Source organism: Schistocerca piceifrons, chromosome 7 (assembly GCF_021461385.2).
Source record: "Schistocerca piceifrons isolate TAMUIC-IGC-003096 chromosome 7, iqSchPice1.1, whole genome shotgun sequence".
Classification (NCBI taxonomy): Eukaryota; Metazoa; Arthropoda; class Insecta; order Orthoptera; family Acrididae; genus Schistocerca; species Schistocerca piceifrons.
Window position 1 is genome coordinate 229,419,301 of NC_060144.1, and position 24,671 is coordinate 229,443,971.

At 41.9% G+C, this 24,671-nt stretch overlaps 1 protein-coding gene across 1 annotated transcript in view; it reads right to left on the bottom strand.

The window, feature by feature from the left end:
* Positions 1-24,671, bottom strand: part of LOC124805570 (myrosinase 1-like) — a 135,017-nt gene that overhangs the window by 64,520 nt on the left and 45,826 nt on the right. Inside the window, exon 5 of the mRNA XM_047266136.1 lies at positions 24,392-24,575. Within this exon, the coding sequence (XP_047122092.1) occupies positions 24,392-24,575 (184 nt within the window). The remainder of the gene's footprint in view (positions 1-24,391; positions 24,576-24,671) is intronic.

The following is a 24,671-nucleotide window of genomic DNA, read 5'->3' on the forward strand; positions in this document are numbered from 1 at the left end:
ACCCTATCTGGTACGGATCCCACACTGCTGAGCAGTATTCAAGCAGTGGGCGAATAAGCGTACTGTAACCTACTTCCTTTGTTTTCGGATTGTATTTCTTTAGGATTCTTCCAATGAATCTCAGTCTGGCATCTGCTTTACCGACGATCAACTTTATATGATCATTCCATTTTAAATCACTCCTAATGCGTACTCCTAGATAATTTATGGAATTAACTGCTTCCAGTTGCTGACCTGCTATTTTGAAGCTAAATGATAAGGGATCTATCTTTCTATGCATTCGCAGCACATTACACTTTTCTCTTTGCAAAACTTGTAAATAAGTAAAACCGTGACTCTTAGGACCAGAATAGATGCTTCGAAACACCGACTGTCCAATTTTTGTGTTCTTTGGACCACTGAAGATGTGCAGCCTAATGTATCACAATCATGATGGCTTTTTGCGAGGTACTCCACTATGAATGTCCCTTCTAGGCAGTTGTCTTCACAGTGTTCTGTCGGTAACTTTTTGAGATGGACCTGTATTCACAGTTCCCATCAGGACTGAAGCCGATTGTCCTCGATAAAGCATAACACTCAGCTCCAATCTTTATCCCTTCTGATGTTCTTACAAGTTCTAACGCCGTGTTACATGGTTACGACTGATACTCCATTTCTTGTACACACGTTCGAGAGTGAGCGTCCATCCATGAAGAAACTGACAAGCTTAATTCTTTATTCACAGTTTGGTCAAGATCCAGCTCGTAGTGTAGACACGAAGAGTGACTTCTCCAGAATCAGAACGAAAGGGAGAGAGTGAAAGAAAATTAGTTTGAGATAATTCTGATTTATTGTTCCATCTCAGTTGCACGTTTTTAATTAGATTACATACTTCGATCACTCTGGATCATCTTTGGATAAAAGTAATTGCTTGGGCTCTGGTACGTGGTTCTGAGTAGACAAGACGGGCTGTTGATGCAACTGCTTGGATCTGAAGATGATCCTGAGACGCAACTGTAATTAAGAAATATCTGTACACTTCCTAGATCTCTCAAAAAATATGTCAATTGTAGTGAAAATTGGTTTGGATAGTCTGATTAGTCATTCACATTTATGGCGAGATAACGAGTCAATTGGTACCGAGCATGGGTCTGTTAGTATGTTAATTCAGTACTTCTGTAAGTAAAACATGTGACTTGAGCACGAAGGAACATTCTCAATGACCTTTCAATCACACGGAAGTAACGGCTACAAGGTGGATTGTCGGGTGGAGGGGGCTAAACAGTTTTCCAGTTCCCTGATTAATCAATATTATACTTCGTCAAACTGGCGCACTGCCTTGGGTTTTTTAGCCGTTAGGTTCGAACATGTCCAGCAGGAACGCGGTCACGCAGGAGCACCAATACAGGTACCTGGGGACGAACTGGCGCCCAGACGGACCCAGTGACCTAATCTTCAGACGGCCACTCCTCCACCTGGGCCACGTCGACTGCTAGCTTCTCCCTTCCCGGTAAAGTTCGTACGGGGAACCTTTTCGCGTTTCGTGGGAGTGCGGTGTGTGGAGGTAGGTGTTCATGGTAACAAAACTCCGCGGAGGTCAGCTCCAGCCCAGACGTACTCAGTTCTTCGGAGATGTCGGACTTGCTGCTCCATAAGTAGCAGTAACGCAAAAGTGGCCTCCATTTTAGCCCAGATTACCCCTTGACGCATGGAAGCAGTTTCGCGTGACATTTCGTTGTTATAGTGTGCGATGAATACCATTCGGGATATTGCAGTGACTTCGGGGGTCGCTTACGCGGCGCTGCGTGAATTTCCGTACTCGTGCCCACATTTGCGGCTACGGCGGCAGTAATGTAATCAGCTACATCTTGCCACCCCTGCTCCTGCTTCGCACGTCAGCTCTTGTTGTTGGCCGTTAATTGGGGTAAAATCACCGCAGGCATTTTCACTCTGTTTCTAGAGTCCAAATATCAACTGTACTGCTTCTTAGAGTTACAGGTCTTTGTGGCTTGTATCTCCTGGCCTATAGCCAGATAGAAGCTCGCCATTTACGTTGACATGAATGGTGATACTGTCTGTTTGTTTGTAAGAGTGGTGTTAATATGAAAATAATATAGTTGCAATTTAACTCTCACTTTCCGTAACTTTCCCCCGTCCGCTTTCAACTGAAATCTGTCAGCAACTAGAAAATTACAGGCCCTACAAGTAGGTCAACAATCCGACAGCCTTCAGGGTCGACGGGTGTTAGAGGCGACCGGAGCAGGTAGGCCCACGTTTTCTTCTTATTTTTTTTCCTGCTTGTATTTGTTTGTTTCCGTTGATCTTTTCAAGTAGAAACTTTGGTACATTGCTTCAGCATCTTTACAATTAAGTAATTAAGGCATCTCACTGTTTGTTCGTTCTTAAAGAACATTTAGTACTGTAATACCACCTGTGCTAAAACATCCCACCCATGGTGCAGCTCGGCCAAGCAGTTTATCGTTTGATTTTCTTACGACGTCTGTTATGTTACTAGAAGTATATCGACTATAATACCCACAGTTTATTTTAATTCACATTACTACAGCTTTATTGCAAAAACTACCATCATAAACTGTGTTATCGTCGTTATAATACCCCTTTTCCAGAAAAAAAAAAATCTCAGAAATTTTTCTCTGTCTTTATCCCAGTGCCCAATAGGATCTTCATCGTTCAAACATTCATAGAAAAAGTCCTTTCACGTCATTTTTAACACTTCAGTACGATCTAGAACATGTTTTTCTGTTTGTCTTAGTTACGTGTCTAAATAATCCCTGAATAACTAACGCTTTCAGAAAATTATTACCGAACTTAATTCTATAAGTTACTTTCATTATATTTGCTGTTATTATCAAAATACCGAAAATATTAAGTCCAACACTAAAAAACGAAGACATACGTTATAGGAAATCGTATATCCCACCCAGGGTGCAGCTCGGCCAAGCAGTTTATCGTTTGATTTTCTTGCGATGTCTGTTGTGTTACTAGAAGTATATCGACTATAATACCCATAGTTTATTTTAATTCACATTACTACAGCTTTATTGCAAAAACTACCATCATAAACTGTGTTATCGTCGTTATAATAACCCTTTTCCAGAAAAAAACAACTCAGAAATTTTTCTCTGTCTTTATCTCAGTGCCCAATAGGATCTTCATCGTTCGAACATTCATAGAAAAAGTTCTTTCACGTCATTTTTAACACTTCAGTACGATCTAGAACCTGTTTTTCTGTTTGTCTTAGTTACGTGTCTAAATAATCCCTGAATAACTAACGCTTTCAGAAAATTATTACCGAACTTAATTCTATAAGTTACTTTCATTATATTTGCTGTTATTATCAAAATACCGAAAATATTAAGTCCAACACTAAAAAACGAAGACATACGTTATAGGAAATCGTATATCCCACCCAGGGTGCAGCTCGGCCAAGCAGTTTATCGTTTGATTTTCTTACGATGTCTGTTATGTTACTAGAAGTATATCGACTATAATACCCATAGTTTATTTTAATTCACATTACTACAGATTTATTGCAAAAACTACCATCATAAACTGTGTTATCGTCGTTATAATAACCCTTTTCCAGAAAAAAAAGCATCTCAGAAATTTTTCTCTGTCTTTATCTCAGTGCCCAATAGGATCTTCATCGTTCGAACATTCATAGAAAAAGTTCTTTCACGTCATTTTTAACACTTCAGTACGACCTAGAACCTGTTTTTCTGTTTGTCTTAGTTACGTGTCTAAATAATCCCTGAATAACTAACGCTTTCAGAAAATTATTACCGAACTTAATTCTATAAGTTACTTTCATTATATTTGCTGTTATTATCAAAATACCGAAAATATTAAGTCCAACACTAAAAATCGAAGACATACGTTATACGAAATGTTTATGGGATGCAGCACTTATCCCAATTTTTTGTTACCGTTTAAGAAGGCTATAAATCTTTGAATTTCTTGCAGTATCTACCCAATTTTTTCTGGGCATGTTAAACTCGTTGCTGGTATTTCATACCGTTTTACTTCTATCACTGCTAATCTCATATTTGCTTCAGAAATACTACCTCTTTCGTTTTCTTTTTATAATATAGAACTATCCTAAAAACAAAACGGCAGAACGGCCGTGAGTAAAAACATGACTGCATTCGAAGATATACTATGGTTTGATATTTGAAAATATATATCCTGCATTGGTCCGTCAGTAATAATTTCAAATTTATGTTGCAATGGTTTTAGCTGAGTACTTGAACACAGGTTACGACTCTTGAAAGAAAAATAAATCAAACATTGCATAGATGTTACCGGTTTAAAATCAAGGTAGGACACAATTTCCTTACTAAAAATTGCGTTGGATATAATCTAGTCTTTGACTACGGTGGGACTATTAAAGTTAATAAGAGTACCAGTAAGAACACAGCGGGGCAGGTTGGCCATGTTGACCGAAATGTCGGTATTTAAGTGAGCAATTCTGCCTCATCGCCGAAATGGAATTATTGCAGTTCGTTTACGAACACCCGGTAATCTTTTATCGTGATATACAATATCGAAACAATGCTTAATACATGGACTCACTTTTTAGTAAGAGCCCTGTCTTGGAGTATTGAGATAATGTCTTGAGCAAGCAAAATTTACTGTCACTACATGGGAACATAAGTCTCCTTCCTCGCTCGACAATCTGACTGCATTGACGCATTTGTGGAAGGATGACAGTACAGTGGCCACCAACGTCCTTCGTCGGTGGCATATGCGAATGGAAATGTAACGAAATAATACCAACTGGCCATCGTGCCCTTGTGGCCAGTGTGTACCGGTCTCCCCTACATCAGCAGGTGAGTGAAAACCTCTCTGGATGTCAGGGAACGACTGTGAGGTCCTTCACCAAATTTGATACCAGTCGCCGCAGACGCATCGATTGTCATAATCACTGTAACTGGTCGTTACAACAAGTGATAGGCACCAGCTCCAGTCGCCACACACGACCACAGCACATATTTTGCCACTGTGTCACGTTCTCCGTTCACCTATCTTACTGTGCTGACTGCCCAAATATGAATGGTACATGCAGACTACTTCTCTGCAGTCTTTTTTGTCGGAGATGGACGGTGACACGGCTGTCTGGTACCAGTCCTAGGCAATCTACAGCGCTCCAGATTCGGCCAGTGTGCTGTTTTTGAAGGCTGAGTAATATTTAGGTCGGTGAGCTTATTACCAATGTTTCTGTGGGTTTCATTAACTGTGCTACCTGTTCCGAATGAATTTCTGTTGGACATTTGGATAATGTTACTGTAGAACATCCCATTCTTACTGGGTTGAATTACACTTTCTCCAAATTATACTGAAGCACTAAACTTTAGGAAGAATACTTTACACATTAATTCATTCGGTTGTCCTATAAGTGGTTATCATATTACGCAGTTATCTTATCGTTTATGCCACTAATAATTGTGTTGTACCATACCAACCAGAGTGCAGAAATTACCGCTGGATTCATTATAAAGTGTTTAGTAAGATGTTACCTCCTCGGCTAGTATACCGGATGTAAATGATACGGGGGGATTATCAGGATGGATTTAGGAGAAACAGGTTCAAAATAGACCAAATTTTTGTTATTGAGACAAGTGCTAGAGAAATTTTATGACTATAAAAAGCAACTACAACTGATTTTAAACGATCATACGACAGCCTAGACAAGAATAAAATTCTCCAAGTTATGAAGTATTTCAGAATCCCGCTAAAATTAGTGAGATTAACCGAAAGGACCCCGTGAAAGCAAGAGAGTTGTGATCTCTGCGCTACTCCTTAACTTAGCTCTAGAGAGCGTACTTCGGCAAGTGCCATCTAATCCAGCAGGAACAATATGTAACCGGCACGTCCAGTTGGTGGCAAACGCTAATGACGAAGTGTTAATTGGAAGGAATATCAAAGCCATGAAGGATAATTATGATACATTGGAACGAACAGTGTGGAAGTTAGGACTGTAAGTTAATATAAATAGAAGGAAGTATATAGTGGTGGGAGAGCTTGGCGCGGTTTAGAGGAGAGACTTCAGTAACAATAAATGGCAAAGATTACCGAAGCGTGGAAAAGTTTAACAGAAGCTGACAGGACAGCAGCAAAAAATTCAAGAAAAGATAGCAAGTGGAAACCGATGTTGTTATTGCTTACAGAAAGTATTCACGTCTAGAAATGTTAGTAGCAACACAAAAATTCAAGTGTATTTGGCTATATTGAGATCTATACTAATGTATGGATCGGAAGGCCGTGTGATGACCACAAAGGAAAGAGGTTGCTGATTGAAATGTAAAAGGAAGTCTTTGAGAAAGATATTTGGGGCGGTGAGAAAGGAAGGAAACTGGAAAATAAGGACAAATGCAAAACAACGGACTATCTTTGGATAGATGGATACTGTAGTCAAAATCAAACAAGGAAGAAGAAGTTGGGCTAGACATATCTAGAGAATGTCAGAAACTCGAAGAAAATGTTTGTAAAAAATTGTAACAAGAAGTATCCCTGCACTCATATAAATTTGAAACCGTTTTCGGTTTCAAATATATATGACCAATACTGAAGTATTCGTTGCTTGCAATAATTGTTGCACGGTCGTGGTGCAAAAATTTCCCAATGGAATCCAGGCTCAAGGTAAGGACAGCCCGAAGAGAGAAAGAGAAGAGGGAGGCTCGGGGAAAGAAGAGGATCTCAAAGCAGTGGGAATCAGCAATTGGAGAAGGAAAGCGATGGACAGAAGAATAGACACAGGTGACAAAGGAGGCCAAAGTTCTACGAGGACTGTAGCGCCCACCAAAGGAAGACAGAGAGAAGAGACATCTCGGTACAGGGCAAGGCAAAATTCGTGAAATTTCTTATTTCATTCGGATGCAAATAAAAACTTCGCTGACCTGTCTCTCTACTTGACGAGAGACGTAGGAAAATAAAAGTAATACACAAAGAATGGTTTTGTAAAGTTAATAGTTTGGTGATTAATTGAGTATTTGATGTAGACAATTAGTAGTTAGCAATAGTCAAAACAGTGGCAACTATCGAGCCGTGTACTTGGTAGAATCATACAGCTTGGCAGCTCGGAGCATAACAGTAAGTTTGCTTCGGGTACCTATGCAGTCAATAGATGTACCTTCAAAATATAGCACTGAATCGTGATGATCACTCATGTGGGAATTGGGTATTTGGTGATGCAACCCTTAGTTGTCGTAGCTCATTTCATTTGGACAATAAACTTATAACTGGGCAACACAAATTATTAGGTTGCTACGTAAGTTCGTAGCGTTTTTGGTTTGGAGTTTGGTATTGCGGTGCTGTGGATTTATTTATAATTTGGCAATTTTTATTTGTAGTTCACTGTTGATATTTTAGTTTACATATTGCCATTTTGTCATTTGGAGATAAGTTTCAATACAGAAGAGGGGTGACAGCAGCGGGGGCAGCCACAAACATTTGCTCCGTGTATGAGGATAATGCTACTGGACAGAGCACGGTAAGGATATGGTTTTCTCATTTTAAGGAGGATCGTTTCGACATTAGTGACTCTACACTTTCAGGAAGATCTTCGGGATTTAAACGCATTAATCCGTAATAATCCACGTCACTGTCTTTGAGAAACGGCAAATGTGATGAACTGTGATCATTCTACGATTGCGCGACATGTGTATGCAATGGGGAACGTTCTAAGCCAAAATTACAAACATCAGCAGGTGACCATATGAGCATCTCTGCTTGCTCAACAACTGGCTCGTGAAAAACACCGATCATTCTTTTCCTGTATCGTTGCTAGCAGCGAGAAATGGTGTATGTATGCTAACGTAACGAAAATGAAGGAATGGTTAAGCCGAAACAAAGCAGCAACTCCTCGTACAAAAAGTTGCGCGCATTGACAAAAGATAATGTTACGCATCTGGTGGAACAGCAACTGTGTAATGTAATACGATTTGCTTCTCCGAGGTGTAACCATCGCTGCTGAGATTTACTATCAACAACTGAGACATCCTGCAGACACAATCCAAGAACAACGACCAGCTTGACTGCATGAAGTGACGCTAATCCACGATAACGCTGGCCCGCGTTCTGGTAGAGTGACAAAAACATTATATAGGAGTTATGTTGGGGAGTCATTCCGCAACCACTTTTTTCACCCGATCCTGCGCCGTCAGATTTTGACCTTTTCCGCTCTCCATCGAACAATCTTCAAGGAACTTCATTTCGGGATGAAAATGCACTCGGAACAAGGCTCGACGTGTTGTTCACCTCAAAACTACAAAGTACTTGATTTCTACACTCGCGGAATCGAAATATTAGCTCAATGTTGGCAGACTATTGTAAGCAGGAGAACATAATATTGATGACTGAAGTCTCACTTGTGTCTATCTGTTGCGTTTATTAAGCTTATGGAAAATCGCTATGAACTTATGCAACAACCCAATTCAAATTACTGTCTGGGGTAATAATCGTTTATGATGGAAAGCTAATTCCACCAGTCGTTTCGTGATTTAAATTTTTCAAACCTCAAACTTTTTCAGACAGATGCTTTTTGGCCGCAATGTGAATAAACTACAATGAAAAGAACAGGGTGAAAGTTCTACAGGAGTGTCAGCTAAAAGCCAATAGACACTAATGAATAAATGATGTACATCGTACTTGAAAGGTTTGGTATCTGCTTTCGGCATTAATTTGACAGAGTTTTATAAGATCAGTTCTTCTGCAGTGTTCCGAAAGAAGTAGTCCAGAAACTTCAGAGTATACGGATGCGTCCAAACGTTACTGAACCGTTCGGTAAATATTTCTAATATACGAAGGGCGTTTCATAAGAAATGCAACACGTTGCCTTTTTATCAGCAATTTCAGTTGAAAAAAAGCGCCAATTTGTGGGGGTGAAACATCGTGGAATGTTACTGCTTCAGTCCCTATAGTTTCATGAAGTTCTTCTGTTGGTTCTATACGTACCCTTCAAAATGGTGCCAGTGACGAAGTTACGTTCCAAGCAGACAGCTATCATCGAGTTTCTTTTGGTGGAAAACCAGATCATCGCAGATCGTCATAGACGCTTGCATAGTGTCTGAACAAAAGCACGGTGAGTAGCTGGCAGAGGCTTCTGTCATCAGTGCGAGGCGTCTGTCAGCAGTGCGACAAGGTCGCGCAAACCCGTCCCATCTCCCACGTGCCGGTCGGCCTCTCACAGCTCCTGATCTGTTGGAACGTACAGACACTTTCATTCAACGTCATCGACGGATTCCAATGAAACACCATGCTGCTCAGCTGGGCGTCTCTATTTGTAGTGCTGACACAGGCGGCGACCAGTAGCAGTGTGTGCCCACTGGGTACTTCAACGCTTAACGGAAGACAATAAAGAGCGAAGAAGAACCATCCGTGGGGAATTGCTTTCACGTTACAAGGCTGATCATTTTTCTCCATGACAGCGCAAGGACTCACACAAGTCTGGGCACACAAGATGAGCTCGCAAAATTTCATTGTTTCTTCATCCGTGCTAGAGCCCAGACATCGCATCGTTCGACTTCCATTTGTCTGGTCCGCTGAAGGATGAACTTCGCGGCAAGGAGGGACGCCATTGAGGTAACAAGATGTTGGCTACGACGTCGGCTAATAGAGTGGTACCATGCTAGCATACTGGCTGCACAGTAAAGCGCTGTAAGGCCGTCGCGGTAACTGATATTATGTTGAAAAACAGAGTTTTGTAGCCAAAAGAGTGAGGAACAATATGGTGTACGGGAATCCTGATAAAACCAACTTTTTTTTCGGAAAAACGTATTGCGTTACTTACTGAACGCCTCTTTTAATTATTAAATGTAATTATAGTGTCAAAGGATATCGACAGCGTAGAGCGAAAACCGAAAGAATGACTTGTTCGCTTTTCCTTCGATAAAATGGAACCGATCTGACCAGGGCGTGCGCTCTTGTCGACTGCAGCCGCTGGCTGAAGTCTCGTTCCCTAGCGACGGCCCTCCTGGCATTTCTCTAGGGGCCACTCTTGCGGCCTGAAGGGATTTTACGCCACGAGTGGCTCTGAGCAGAGATTTGTCTTGCTGGTTGTTTCACTTGCTAAGAGGACTCTTTTCGTCAAGGACGGAGATGTGGTCATCGTGTCGTGGTTAGCGGCTGTTTACGTGGAGAGTGTGCCGACGCCATTTGAAGATCCATTGCTATCCGTTGCTTTCGCAGATACAGGTTACACCTTCTCAGTTGTGAGTTCCCTTTTCTGTGGCTTTGGTTGATGGCTGTCGTACTGCCAGTATTACCTGTGTCTCCATGATACAGCATAGAAATAAGTGGTGAGCGCCTAGTTTGCGTGTGATTAAATGTTGGGTCCGACTTGCGGAACCTCCTGGTCTTTACAGTGCGATGGTAACTGTGACTTGTGTTCGATTCACTACGTGGTTCTAATGGTGGACCAGCAACCTTGGTACTCGGAACATGGCCCAGTTATTTTAAGACAATGTTAAAGGCGGTCACACTTTTTCGTCATCGGATCCGTTATTAACTGAGTAAGCACAGAGATTATGAATCTAAAATTTTTATCAGCGTCTTATTTTGAACTCTCTGGGCTTCAAACCTTGCTTTATCTTTTGTATTTAAAGCACTTATGCACAGCTTCTTTGGTATTATATTTGCATTTCATTCTGTAGCCGGCCGGAGTGGCCGAGCGGTTCTAGGCGCTACAGTCTGGAACCGCGCGACCGCTACGGTCGCAGGTTCGAATCCTGCCTCGGGCATGGATGTGTGTGATGTCCTTAGGTTAGTTAGGTTTAAGTAGTTCTAAGTTCTAGGGGACTGATGACCTCAGAAGTTAAGTCCCATAGTGCTCAGAGCCGTTTGAACCATTTTCTTCGTTCTGTCTAATCAGTTGCTCAAATACCTGTAAAATATATTGTTCCTTCGACCGTCTGTCTGCTTTTGTGGGCTAAACAGGAACAGTTCGTCTTGTAATAAGAGCAAGATCTGTATTTTGTGTCTGTTACACACTGAGGTGGCAAAAGTCCTGGGATAGCAGTATGCGCATATAAATATGGAGGTAGGATCGCATCCACAAGGTATAAAAGGTCATTGCATTGGCGAAGCTGTCATTTGCGCTCAGGCGATTCTTGTGAAAAGGTTTCCGACGCGATTATGGCCACAGGACAGTAGTCGTATGGTAGTTGGAGCTAGACACGTGCGACATTGTATTTTGGAAATCATCAGGGACTTCAATATTCCGAGAGTCACAGTGTCAAGAGTGTGCCGAGACTACCAAATTTCTGGCATTACCTGTCACCACGAACAACGCAATGGCTGACAGCTTTCAGGTAACGACCGAGAGAAGCGGCGTTTGAGAATGTTGACGGTGTTGACAGACAAGCAACACTGAGTGAAACAAACACAGAAATCTATGTTTGACGTATGATTACCGTATCCCTTAGAACAGTGCGGCGAAGTCTGTCCTTAACGGGCTATGGCACGAGACGACCGACGCGACGGCCTTTGCTAACAGCACGACAGCACCTGCAACGCCTCTCCTGGACTCATGACAATATCGGTTGGACACTGGACGACTGGAAAACCGTTGCCTCGTCAGATGCGCCCCGATTTCAGTTGGTAAGAGCTGATGGCAGGCCTTGAGTGTGCGCAGACCTCATGAAGCCATGGACACAGACTGTCAAGAATGCACTGTGCTAGCTGGCAGTGACTGCATAATGATGTGGACTCTGTTTACATGGAAACGACTGGGTTCTCTGGTCAAACTGATGCGACCATTGACTGGAAACTGTGATGTTCGTCTACCTTGAAACCATTAGCAGCCATTCATAGACTTCGAGTCATAAACAAATACACTATATGGTAATTGCTGTTAGAAACGAAAGAAACGATTATTAAGCTACATTACTAAAATCTTGCACGTTCAGCTGTACCCAGTGTCGCATGCAGAAGATCTTCTTCGGTGCAGGATGCAGGGTATAGTTGACAATCCAGTAGGTGCTCCATCATGTGTGATTCTCTGCAGTCACACTTGGTGGTATCTGCGGGGCAGTACCATTTCTGGAGGCTTCTCCTCTGCACTGTATCCACCTGATCAGAAGTCCTCCTTCCACAGAAATTCACTAATTCTCAATATATATAATTTCACCCTTTCCATTTCCCTTTTTAAATTTTCTAACTTACGTGCCCGATTATGGCATCTAACGTCCCACGCCCAGATCTGTAGATCACCAGATGCGTTTTTTCTGATGACGACATTCTTCTGAGTAGTCCCTTCCCAGGAATCCGAATAAGAGGCTACTTTTCTCAGGAATATTGTGCCCATGAGGACACCATCATCATTTAACTATACAGTGCAGATGCATGCCCTCGGGAAAAATTAAGGCTGTAGTTTCTCCATGCTTTCAGCGGTTTGCAGTATCAGCACACAAAGGCTTTTTTGGTTGCTATTACAAGACCAGATGGGTCAGTCATCCTGACTGATGCACCTGCAACTACTGAAAAAGGCTGCTGCCCTCTTCGAAACATACGTTTGTCTGGTCTGTCAAAATATACTTCCGTTGTGGTGGTATCTACGGTATAGCTCTCTGTATCGCTGATACAAGCCACCCCAGCGACGGCATATCCGCGGTTCTTGAGGATGGGGGGAGGGGGGGGTGGTTTATTGTATCTCAAATGGATATTCTCTTAAATGTTTCTGGTGTAAAGAACATTTAAAAGAATTTTTTTCCTGAATCATAGTTAACAGTCTTGAGTACCTCTAATATAAGATACTAATGTTTGCAGATTTGAGAAAACAAATCTGTAAAAATCTGAAAATAAAAAAAAATATAGTAAAAGTAAAATGTTTGAATTTTGTGGTATGTCCTTCACCATATCACTCCCAGATCCAAGCTCTGCCATTTCACTATCGGCGAGGATTGGCTGTGCCTTGATAAGAGACCAGTATACAGGGTGGTTCATTGATCGTGACCGGGACAAATATATCACGAAATAAGCGTCAAACGAAGAAACTACAAAGAACCAAACTTGTCTAGCTTGAAGGGGGAAACCAGATGGCGCTACGGTTCGCCCGCTAGATGGCGCAGCCATAGGTCAAATGGGTATCAACTGCGTTTTTTTTAAAAAATAGGAACCCCCATTTTTTAATTACATATTCGTGTAGTACGCAAAGAAATATGAATGTTTTAGTTGGATCACTTTTTTCGCTTTGTGATAGATGGCGCTGTAATAGACACAATCATATGGCTCACAATTTTAGACGAACAGTTGGTAACTGGTAGGTTTTTTAAATTAAAATACAGAACGTAGGTACATTTGAACATTTTATTTCGGTTGTTCCAATGCGATACATGTACCTCTGAGAACTTATCATTTCTCAGAACGCATGCTGTTACAACGTGATTACCTGTAAATACCACATCAATGCAATAAATGCTCAAAATGATGTCCGTCAACCTCATTGCATTTGGCAATACGTGTAACGAAATTCCTCTCAACAGCGAGTAGTCCGCCTTCCGTAATGTTCGCACATGCATTGACAATTCGCTGACGCATGTTGTCAGGCGTTGTCGGTGGATCACGATGGCAAATACCCTTCAACTTTCCCCACAGAAAGTAATCTGGGGACGTCAGATGCGGTGAACGTGCGGGTCATGATATGGTGCTTCGACGACCAATCCACCTGTTATGAAATATGCTATTCAATACCTCTTCAACCATACGTGAGATATGTGCCGGACATCCATCATGTTGGAAGTACATCGCCATTCTGTCATGTAGTGAAACATCTTGTAGTAACATCGGTAGAACATTACGTAGGAAATCAGCATACATTGCACCATTTAGACTGCCATCGATAAAATGGGGGCCAATTATCCTTCCTCCCATAATGCCGCACCATACATTAACCCGCCAAGGTCGCTGATGTTCCACTTGTCGCACCCATCGCGGATTTTCCGTTGCCCAATACTGCACATTATGCCAGTTTACGTTATCGCTTCGTCGCTAAATAGAACGCGTTCGAAAAATCTGTCGTCGTCCCGTAATTTCTCTTGTGACCAGTGGCAGAACTGTACACTACGTTCAAAGTTGTCGCCATGCAATTCCTGGTGCATAGAAATATGGTACGGGTTCAATCAATGTTGATGTAGCATTCTCAACACCGACGTTTTTGAGATTCCCGATTCTCGCGCAATTTGTCTGCTACTGATGTGCGGATTAGCAGCGACAGCAGCTAAAACATCTACTTGGGCATTATCAATTGTTGGAGGTGGTGGTTGACGTTTCACATGTGGCTGAACACTTCCTGTTTCCTTAAGTAACGTAACTATCAGGCGAACGGTCAGGACACTTGGATGATGTCGTCCAGGATACCGAGCAGCATACATAGCGCACGCCCGTTGGCCATTTTGATCACAATAGCCGTACATCAACACGATATCGACCTTTTCCGCAATTGATAAATGGTCCATTTTAACACGGCTATCACGAAGCAAATACCGTCCGCACTGGCGGAATGTTAAGTGATACCACGTGCTTATACTTTTGTGACTATTACAGCGCCATCTATCACAAAGCGAAAAAAGTGGTGCAACTAAGACATTCATATTTCTTTACGTACTACACGAATATGTAATAAAGAATGGGGGCTCCTATTTAAAAAACGCGGTTGATATCCGTTTGACCTATGGTAGCGCCATCTAGCGGGCCAACCATAACGCCATCTGGCTTCCCCCTTCAAGCTAGACGAGTTTCGTTCCTTGTAGTTTTTTCGTTTGATGTTTATTTCGTGAGATATTTGGCCCGGTCACTATCAGTGAACCATCCTGTATATTGTTATAGGCTGATATGCACAATGGCATGATAACAGAGCATGCGTATACTGTTACAGGGTGACATGTATAATTGAAGTTGCTAGTGTCCACTATCCCTTATCTCTTATTGATTTGGTCTCCAAACATGGTCAGTCATGTACGAGGTAGCACTAGAAAAAGCAGTTCTTGAATGTGAACGTTGTATAGGTGAACCCCCCACAGTTTCTAAATAAAGATCGATGTAGTCGTCCAGACAAACTACAGATTCAGAAATAATTTCTATTTCTCTTATTGCCTTTTCGATAGCGCTGATCGTCATCAATATATCACAAAATATCATGGAAATATTCTTGTCATTCATGAGGCTATTATTTGCCGCAATAATACCATTTATTTTTATTGAAGGTATGATATTACATGTGTTATATAATCTGTGCGATCAAAATTAGTAATTAAAAGTTTTTTGTTCGTCTAGCAGCTTCTGATGATAAATATGATGTTCAATACATGTAAGAAAAGTAAAGTCTAAGACGTACAGCTTGTCACAGGCCTACCGGTCTCCTCAAGCCAGTCAAGATCACATGTTTCTAATTACGTCGCCTCCATTTTTTGACATTACAGTGTGTGATTATTATTTTAAACAGACGTCTAGATGAGTCGTGGAAATATTGTGCAGAGAAAATGAGTCGTCGACTCGTCTAAATACACGAGAATATATCATGAATTAATCAGACCGTGAGAACGTATGAAATTACAGAATAAATTTTTGTCAATCTATCGATACTAATGAGCCGGACCTCAGGAACCTTACTCTACTCCTTGGAGTGGAGAGTGAAAGAAAAAGAAAAGAAGACGTGGCAACACGACAGAGTCAATGTAGAGTATTGAAGCACTGCGCAGGAGACACCATAGGCTGAAGCTGACTCATCTAGTCTATGTAAGGGACTTACAAAGGATTTCCAGTGACAACGCAAACGTCACATCAGTGGGATGAGACATCTTGTCGAAAAGATTGTAATGAATCCACGATCCCTTACTTAGTGAGACTGCTAATTTATTCACACATACGATGTGTACAGTCAGGTATCGATTATCTAACTCGAAGTGCAATAAGCGCTGTGTGAGTGGTGTTAGCTTTCTGAGTTCAGTGGTGATTGTTGAGAGGTACGGTAGCACTTGTCACTTTCGAAGAGAGCAGACCCTCAACGATATCCGTGATTGCAGTGATTAGTGAGAAAGCACATTTTTGTTATCAATGGTATAATATCAGCTTTATGGTGATATTGTGTGAGTGAATATTACGGCGGTGTTCTCGTCTACTGACCGGTGACTTTTCTCGTGCCAAAATTCAACGGTAACTTCGTCTACAATGGAACCTTAACTCATTTCAGTTTTACGGGTGCGTGCAGTCAAGTAACGCCACAGAAATTCTAATGCGAAAACTCTGAACAAGTTTTAAACGGAACAACGGCTTTTAACATTCTACATCTTTATTTGTCATGTCTGCACATTTATTTCTCAACATAGTCACCCTGGCGATGAACTCATTTCTCCGAACGGGAGGCCAGTTTGTTATACAGTCACTGTAGAATGTTTTGACTGATTGACCACAACCTCAACTCTACTGGTACCTCTTCATCACTATCAAAGTGAAGTCCTCGGAGATGTTTTTTAAGTTTCGTAAACAGATGAAAATCGGATGGGGACAAGTTGGGATTGTATGGAGGATGATCGATAACACTGAACGCAAGGCGTCGGAATGTTGGAGATGTCGCAGCACTTGTGTGTGGTGTGGCACTGTCATGCTGAAGGAGAGGGTGTTCCACGTGTGGATGAACTCTTCGAATTCGAAACTCAAATAAGCAGTCCTGTACTACCGCTGTAACATCTCGTTTTCCGAGCAGATCGCCTTTGTCCATTAGCCCTGGTCATGAATTAGCATTAGGCCGATTTCTGTATTTCAGTTAACACTTTGGGAAGCCAACAGTGTATGTTACAATAAGACTGATCTGATATTACCAGCTTCTTTCAAATTCAATGTAAAAAAAAAAAAAACAATGTTTCGTCTGGAAGCTTTGCATTCCAAGGAACAATCCTCATTGCCTATGTACAAACATGGTTTTCACATGCTTATTTGCGCTGAAGTTGCATTCACAATGGACACTCCTTTCCACCAGCGGTAATGTCGTCTAACTAAGGGCACCGATGAAAACAGATTTTGCAATTTAGTTTTCCGTAAACATTACTGTTCGTCATGTCACGGCAGTTGTATTTTAGCGTGAGAACAGATAGAAATCCGTTAGTCTGCTTGCCGGCTCGCCACCCTGTCGAGCACAGTTGCTCACTGATAAGCCAAAACATTATGACCACTGCCTGCCGCAATGTTGGGTGCCCCATGTTGATGTTGATGGCACCTGACGTGGTAACAAAAGTATGTAAGCGGAGCTGACACTGACGGGGCATCACCCTAGCGAAGATATGGGCTGCAAATTGGGAAATCCATTGAGATAAGCGACTTTGACAGATTATTATTACGCAGACCTGTGTGCGACTATTTCGAAGACGGCGAAGCTAGTCGAATGTTGATTTGCTACTTGTGTGAATATCTACAGAAAGAGGTAGAAAGACAGTTAAATTACCACTAGTCGTTAATTAGTCGGACGACTACCATTCTTCACAGAACATGGGATTTGGAGGCTTGCCTGCTCTCTAGAGCGGGACAGATAGTGATGTGTGGCATTTCTGCTGAAAGAGCACAATGCTGGTGCATACACAAGTGTTTTGTGCTTTCAGCGTATACAGGGTGTTACAAAAACGTACGCCCAAACTTTCAGGAAACATTCCCCACACACAAAGAAAGAAAATGTGTAATGTGGACATGTGTCCGGAAACGCTTACTTTCCATGTTAGAGCTAATTTTATTACTTCTCTTCAAATCACATTAATCATGGAATGGAAACTCACAGCAACAGAACGTACCACCGTGACTTCAAACACTTTGTTACAGGAAATGTTCAAAATGTCCTCCGTTAGCGAGGACACATGCATCCACCATCCGGCGCATGGAATCCCTGACGCACTGATGCAGCCCTGGAGAATGGCGTATTGTATCACAGCCGTCCACAATACGAGCACGAAGAGTCTCTACATTTGGTACCGGTGTTGCGTAGACAAGAGCTTTCAAATGCCCCAATAAATGAAAGTCAAGAGGGTTGAGGTCAGGAGAGCGTGGAGGCCATGGAATTGGTCGGCCTCTACCAATCCATCGTTCACCGAATCTGTTGTTGAGAAGCGTACGAGCACTTAGACTGAAATGTGCAGGAGCTCCATCGTGTATGAACCACATGTTGTATCGTACTTGTAAAGGCACAGGTTCTCGCAGCACAGGAAGAGTATCCCGTATGAAATCATGATAACGTGCTCCATTGAGCGTAGGTGGAAGAACATGGGGCCCAATCAAGACATCACCAACAATGCCTGCCCAAACGTTCACAGAAAATCTGAGTTGATGACGTGATTGCACAATTGCATACGGATTCTCGTCAGCCCACACATGCTGAACGTGAAAATTTACAATTTGATCACGTTGGAATGAAGCCTCATCCGTAAAGAGAAAATCTGCACTGAAATGAGGATTGACACATTTTTGGATGAACCATTCGCAGAAGTGTACCCGTGGAGGCCAATCAGCTGCTGATAGTGCCTGCACACGCTGTACATGGTACGGAAACAACTGGTTCTCCCGTAGCACTCTCCATACAGTGACGTGGTCAACGTTACCTTGTACAGGTGTCCTCGTCGTTCTAGGTCTTCCCCAGTCGCAAGTCATAGGCTGGAATGTTCCGTGCTCCCTAAGACGCCGATCAATTGCTTCGAACGTCTTCTGTCGCGACACCTTCGTTCTGGAAATCTGTCTCGATACAAACGTACCGCGCCACGGCTATTGCCCCGTGCTAATCGTTACATCAAATGGTCATCTGCCAACTCCGCATTTGTAAACATTGCACTGACTCCAAAACCACGTTCGTGATGAACACTAACCTGTTGATGCTACGTACTGATGTGCTTGATGCTAGTACTGTAGAGCAATGAGTCGCATGTCAACACAAGCACCGAAGTCAACATTACCTTCCTTCAATTGGGCCAACTGGCGGTGAATCGAGGAAGCACAGTACATACTGACGAAACTAATATGAGCTCTAACATTTATATTAAGCGTTACCGGAGACATGTCCACATAACAGCTTTCCTTTATTTGTGTATGAGGAATGTTTCCTGAAAATTTGCCCGTACCTTTTTGTAACACCCTGTATTGTTGAACAAGGAGGTCCGCAGCAGACCACCCTTACGTTTTTACATGGTGGCCCAATGACATCGTCAATTACGATTGCAGTGGCCTCTGGACCATCAGCATTTGACCGTCGATCAATGCAAACGTGTCGGCTCTTCGAGTGAATCAGACTTTTTGGTACAAGTAATCAAAGTGAACGGCGGCTCGAAACGTGCAGCGCGCCACGGATACAGGCTGGTGGGAACAGTATTATACTATGGGAAACATTCTGCTGCGCTTACATGGGCCTGCGATAGTAATCGAAAACACGCTGACAGCTGCGAACCACCTGCACTCCTTCATACATTATGCCTTCCCTGACGGCAATGTCATGTTTGAGCAGTGTAATTGTCCACCTCTCTGAGCCAGAACCGTGCTACAGTGGTTTGAGGAGAATTATAGACAACTCACGTTGATGCATCGGCGACCAAATTCGCTGGATGTAAATGCTGTGGAACGCATCTGGGTCACTGTCGGCGCTAGTACCGTGCATGAAAATCATCGGTCCATTATTTACGTGAGTTACATGGCCTTGCGTAGACAACTACTAGCACACACCTCTAGAAACATACCAACAAACTGCCGGGTCCCTGATACGCACAATCAGTGATGTATTTCGTTCCAAAGACGGACAAACAATCTGTTAAGCAGATGGTCATAATGTTTTGGCTCATCAGAGTACGCGCCTTCGGCTGCACACAGACAACGCTGGTCAGGGTGCAGAAGTGCCTTTGCGATTAGAAAGTCGGCATGATCCGTTAACAATGCTGTCTTTGTCACATGATTTTGCACAAACTGTTCCCTCAGAAAATTAATTTTTACGTTGCTTATAAATTTGTATATTACCTTCATTGTTTTCTTGATGATCATATTTATTGTGATGTTTCACATATAAATAACATTCTGAATCAAATTCGAAAACGTTGCAATGAAAACTTGTGGTCGCAATTACTTCCGATCGTTAAGTGCGTGAGAATGAAATATTCACAACGTCCCTCAAATCACCAAAAACGTTCGAGATATCCAAACGAGAGTTGGACAAATGATAACATGCAAGGAGGACGGTATTTTGCCATATGATGACGTGTGGAATTTTCTTAACTGCAGCGATGTATGAGTAACTACAGACTTTGGAATGGATAATGAAATTTTTAAGGATCATCAATATCTGTTGAAATGTGCATTAGTGTGGCTTTGCAACAATATAAGTGAAGAAATTACATGTTTCTTTTTAAGCTGAAGATGAGCTTTTTCATACGCTATTGACCTGGCTTACTATTAGAGCCTCACTTAATAAACCACTGTTTCAGGAGGTTCAAGGTGCAGAAGGAAAAATCCTTTAGGAAGTTTCAGCACCAGCTATTCCTTATTAACAGCACAATGGGTGGCAAAATTCCAGTGAAATTACATCACAATCAGCGATTTATTTACACCTATCTTGTTAACCTTTTATCCTTCACAAAAGTATCATCGGTGGCGATTTTTGACTAATTAATCTACTTTTCTGTTGTTACCATGTTAAAGTTAGCCTCTATTGTCGAAACACAGTGTAAATTGCGCAGACTCATATTGGAGTATTTATTGCGTAAGAATCCAGAAACAGAGTGTCTCATTAAAAAGAAAAAAAAAAGAAAAAAAAACTTGTGACCAGAGACATCAACAGCTTACAGAAAACCGCATGCTTATTTTCATAGTAAAAAATGACAGTAGTGGACTGAAAAAAAAGCAAAATCAATAACTTCTGCCTGTATTGTTCTAAATAAGAAAGTTCCATGTGTTAACTATATGAAAAAAATACTCTCCTTATTGTGTACTATCATTTGGTGAAACCACGTTTCAGTATCTCGAATTCTTTATGAGACACAAGGGATGTCGTGGATATTACATTCTCACGCACTTGAGGCCGGAAGTGAATGCGTTGAATACCATCCGTTTTCTGGAGACTGGAGGCATGTATTGATCGTGGCGCAGGTTGCAAGATCCCCTCGCTTCTAAACTGATACTGTTATTACTCAGCTTAGCCGCGAGTCCGTAGGGGGTGGTATATGTGACGAACAGTATAACTGGTCAGCATTTCCACCCGTAATTTGCGAGAGTAAGTCGTACCTTCCTTCATCCGCCTTGGTGGGTCGTGTCGTCGGATTTCCTCCTACCTGTGCGCGGTGCACCTCTCGTAAATGTCGTCCCGTGCAGATTCTTCACTGGCGCATTCGATGTCTCTGTCGGTGGAAGCTAATTATCTGAAATTGCTGTCGATCAGCTTTGGGGTATCTATTTACTCGAAATTAACATTCAGAATATCGTAATATCACTTTTTATTCCTGTTAGATCAATAATGAAACACTCATGTCACAAACTAGTCGTAACCGAGAGCATGGCTACCATCGACCAAGACAGGAAGAGCTCTTAACGCCGACTGCCGACTTTGGCGAGCAGTCCGTATATCTTATTAGTTTCGTCACAGTTCGTGGATTTCCGATCAAGTTTGTACTTACTAAGATATACGTTTTTCAATGAACTGGTGTGAATTTTAACGAGGCAAAATTATCATAAATAGTTTTAAACATCCAGAGGCTCCTCCTAGTATTCATGTTGTCATAAATGACTTTAATTATTAAATATAAATAAACAAAATCGGTGACTTTGGCGCCAAGATGGCGGTACTTCCCGTCATGTATATTTCCCAGGCTGACGCTTGTTGCTACGGTCCAGCGCCGAGCCCCACCCCACTACGCGCGACATATGGTCGCTTGTCACCTAGCCAGCCAGCGTGGGAAACGCTCTCCGACTTACGGCCGGCTACGGACTACAGCACTTCCTAACTATCGCGAATACACCAATGAGAGACAATAATTTATTAAAAGTGGTAAAAATGTCTTCCTTGCGTAAGAGGCACCTGACAAGGTTTAAAGAGAAATTCTAAATATAAGCTGCCTTTCATACACAGCAATATATAGTGTAATATGCATCAAACGGAGATACACAGTGACCTCTATTTTTCATTACAATGTAACAGAATTTGATGCAGTATGTTACATATGTGTGAAATACCGCAGTAACTCTGACTACTAACGAAATAATGGGAACTTCTTCATGAAGCCGACATACGAAGCTAGAAATGAAATTATTTTACGACATACTTCTTCTGAAATCGCTTGAGAAATACTGCAGGGCGCGCACCTCGCGCTTCTGTCTGCGAGGTGCGTCGTCAACCGGCACGCTGGAAAGAGGACAAAGAATGTCTCGTTCATTCCGTCTCCCGGCAGTCGTGGGTCCGCGCCACTCGGAGCCTTCATCCGGCTGCCATTGTGTGCTGCCTCTTTAGATAACAAGGGATATTTTCCGCGCAGGTTCAGTCCTACTCGTGCTGGGATCCCCTTCGCAGGTAACCCACTTCCTTTCTGTTCGCACCCTTCCGTAAAGTGGGGAAATAACGTGCACCACTTGTCTGTGAACTGTGTAAACTATGATGTGTATGTGCCTGTATTCTATCTCTCTGTGTTTCGTAATTTCTAAAGCGGAAATCGGTAACCAACCCAGGATATGCCTAAACGTGCGTGAGAAACCGCCTAAAAACAAACCATACAGCCACGGCTTTTAATCCGATGCGCTGATTCGACCCGGCTTTGGATCACTTTCGTATGTCACACGCTAGCGCACTGCCTATATGTTGCATGAGAAAGTCTAAGAGAGTGAATACTCGTGCTCTGAAATCATTTTTAAAATTCGGTCCCAATTGAATGGAGCGACTTACATTATGAATGAAAACGCACACAACACTGGTGTGATATTTTACAATATTCATTGCTTATTCACAAACTGGTTTTGGGTTGTTACGTCATCCTCAGGTACAAAGATAAGTATGTGGTGCAGTGAAATATTGTTGGATCAAAGATTTTAAACTAGTGCATCTACAAAGTATCTCCTTTCCGAGAGGAAAAATTTTAATGTTAGATTTAGGAATAAAACAAAAAGGATTATTTCACTGTAAAAGTGATGTAAGATTATTTAATGTAACACATTAACTGATGAACTGTATACAAATTGGAATAGTTTTTCATAAAAGAGAATAAACTGAACAATCAAAGAAATAGCATCAATGAATGTTTAGCCTCCTACCTTGACGGACTCCACAATGCACGAAAAGCAGAAATAGCAGTTGTACTCTCTTCTTTATAGTGTTCTTGACCAACCGACTCAAGAAAGAAGTAAACAGTGCACAATTCCATGTTTAGGAAAACTCATACTGGATGTAGCTAGAAAGCTACAGGAACGTAAAAACATCATTTTATGTACACAACACTGTTGGATACTTTTTGACCAATGGTAAAGACCGCAATCTAGCTTGTAAAAGAGTGGAATATACAAAATTTCTTCTAATTGTGGCAAATTCTAAATAGGCCTGTCTGGCAGGAGAATATGTTTGAGGGAACACCGCAGAAACTGGAAACTTAGAAAAGGATACTCTACTTTTTCAGACCGCCTGCTTAAAAGGCCATAGTTGCATGGTGAAACATGAAGTTTTACATCACATCAGTAAAGGAAGGAAGATGAACTATCTTGAAATAATGGAAATCAATAAATATATGTTCATCAGCCCTAGCTTAGTACTGAATCACTATACACAGTTCCCTCACTCACCACTTATGACTGCAGATACTACTCATACTCCCATTCAGGTCAAGTTATAAATAAAGCCTATTACTAACATGCCCCGTTTTCCCTTATTTCAGTTGCTATAATTACTCTTGTTGTGTTGTGCTTAGCTTACCTGCTTTATATCACTAGTGTATATACCATCTGTTCGTACTTTAGGGCCTATTAAAGATAAGATTATTGTGTTTGGCCGCATCTGCAGAACATGTCACCAAAGGTAATTATTCAATTTATTTCCATCCATGAACAACTGTTGTAATTTGTGTATGAGTCGTTAGTTAATGTCTCACATATTTTATCTTAGTTAAATAATCTTCCTTCGCATTTGCACTAAAATAATCCCTGTTGTTTTCTTCCTAAATCTAACTTTGACATTTTTCATCTCTGCAAGTGTAGATGCACTAGTTTAAAATCTATGATCCAACGAAATTTCATTGCACCACATACTTACTCTTGTACCTCATGATGGCGTAACAGCCTAAAACCGGTTTGTGAAATAATAATAAATATTGCAAAATATTACACTAGTGTTGTGCGTGTATTTTCATTCATAATGTTTAGAATACTTTACCAATAGCCGACGGAATAATCAGTCAGTGTAACAGAGACTTACCATTCTGAGTCGCACGGTACTCTGAGTCGTAGAGCCGGTACGCCCTGGCGTGCCCCAGCAGCAGCGTGTAGCCGCACATGTACTCTCCGAAGCCGTGGGCGTTGATTGCGGGAGCCTTCTGCCTCTCTTCCCCGTAGCCACTACACATCACGTTCGGTTCGTTGAAAGTGAGCCACCATTTCACCTGCGAAAATGCGTCGAGTGGTATATCAGTAAGCGTCGAACTGACGACAGTATCGTGCTGGTATTTTCTGGACATAGCACAAATTGGGCAATGGAA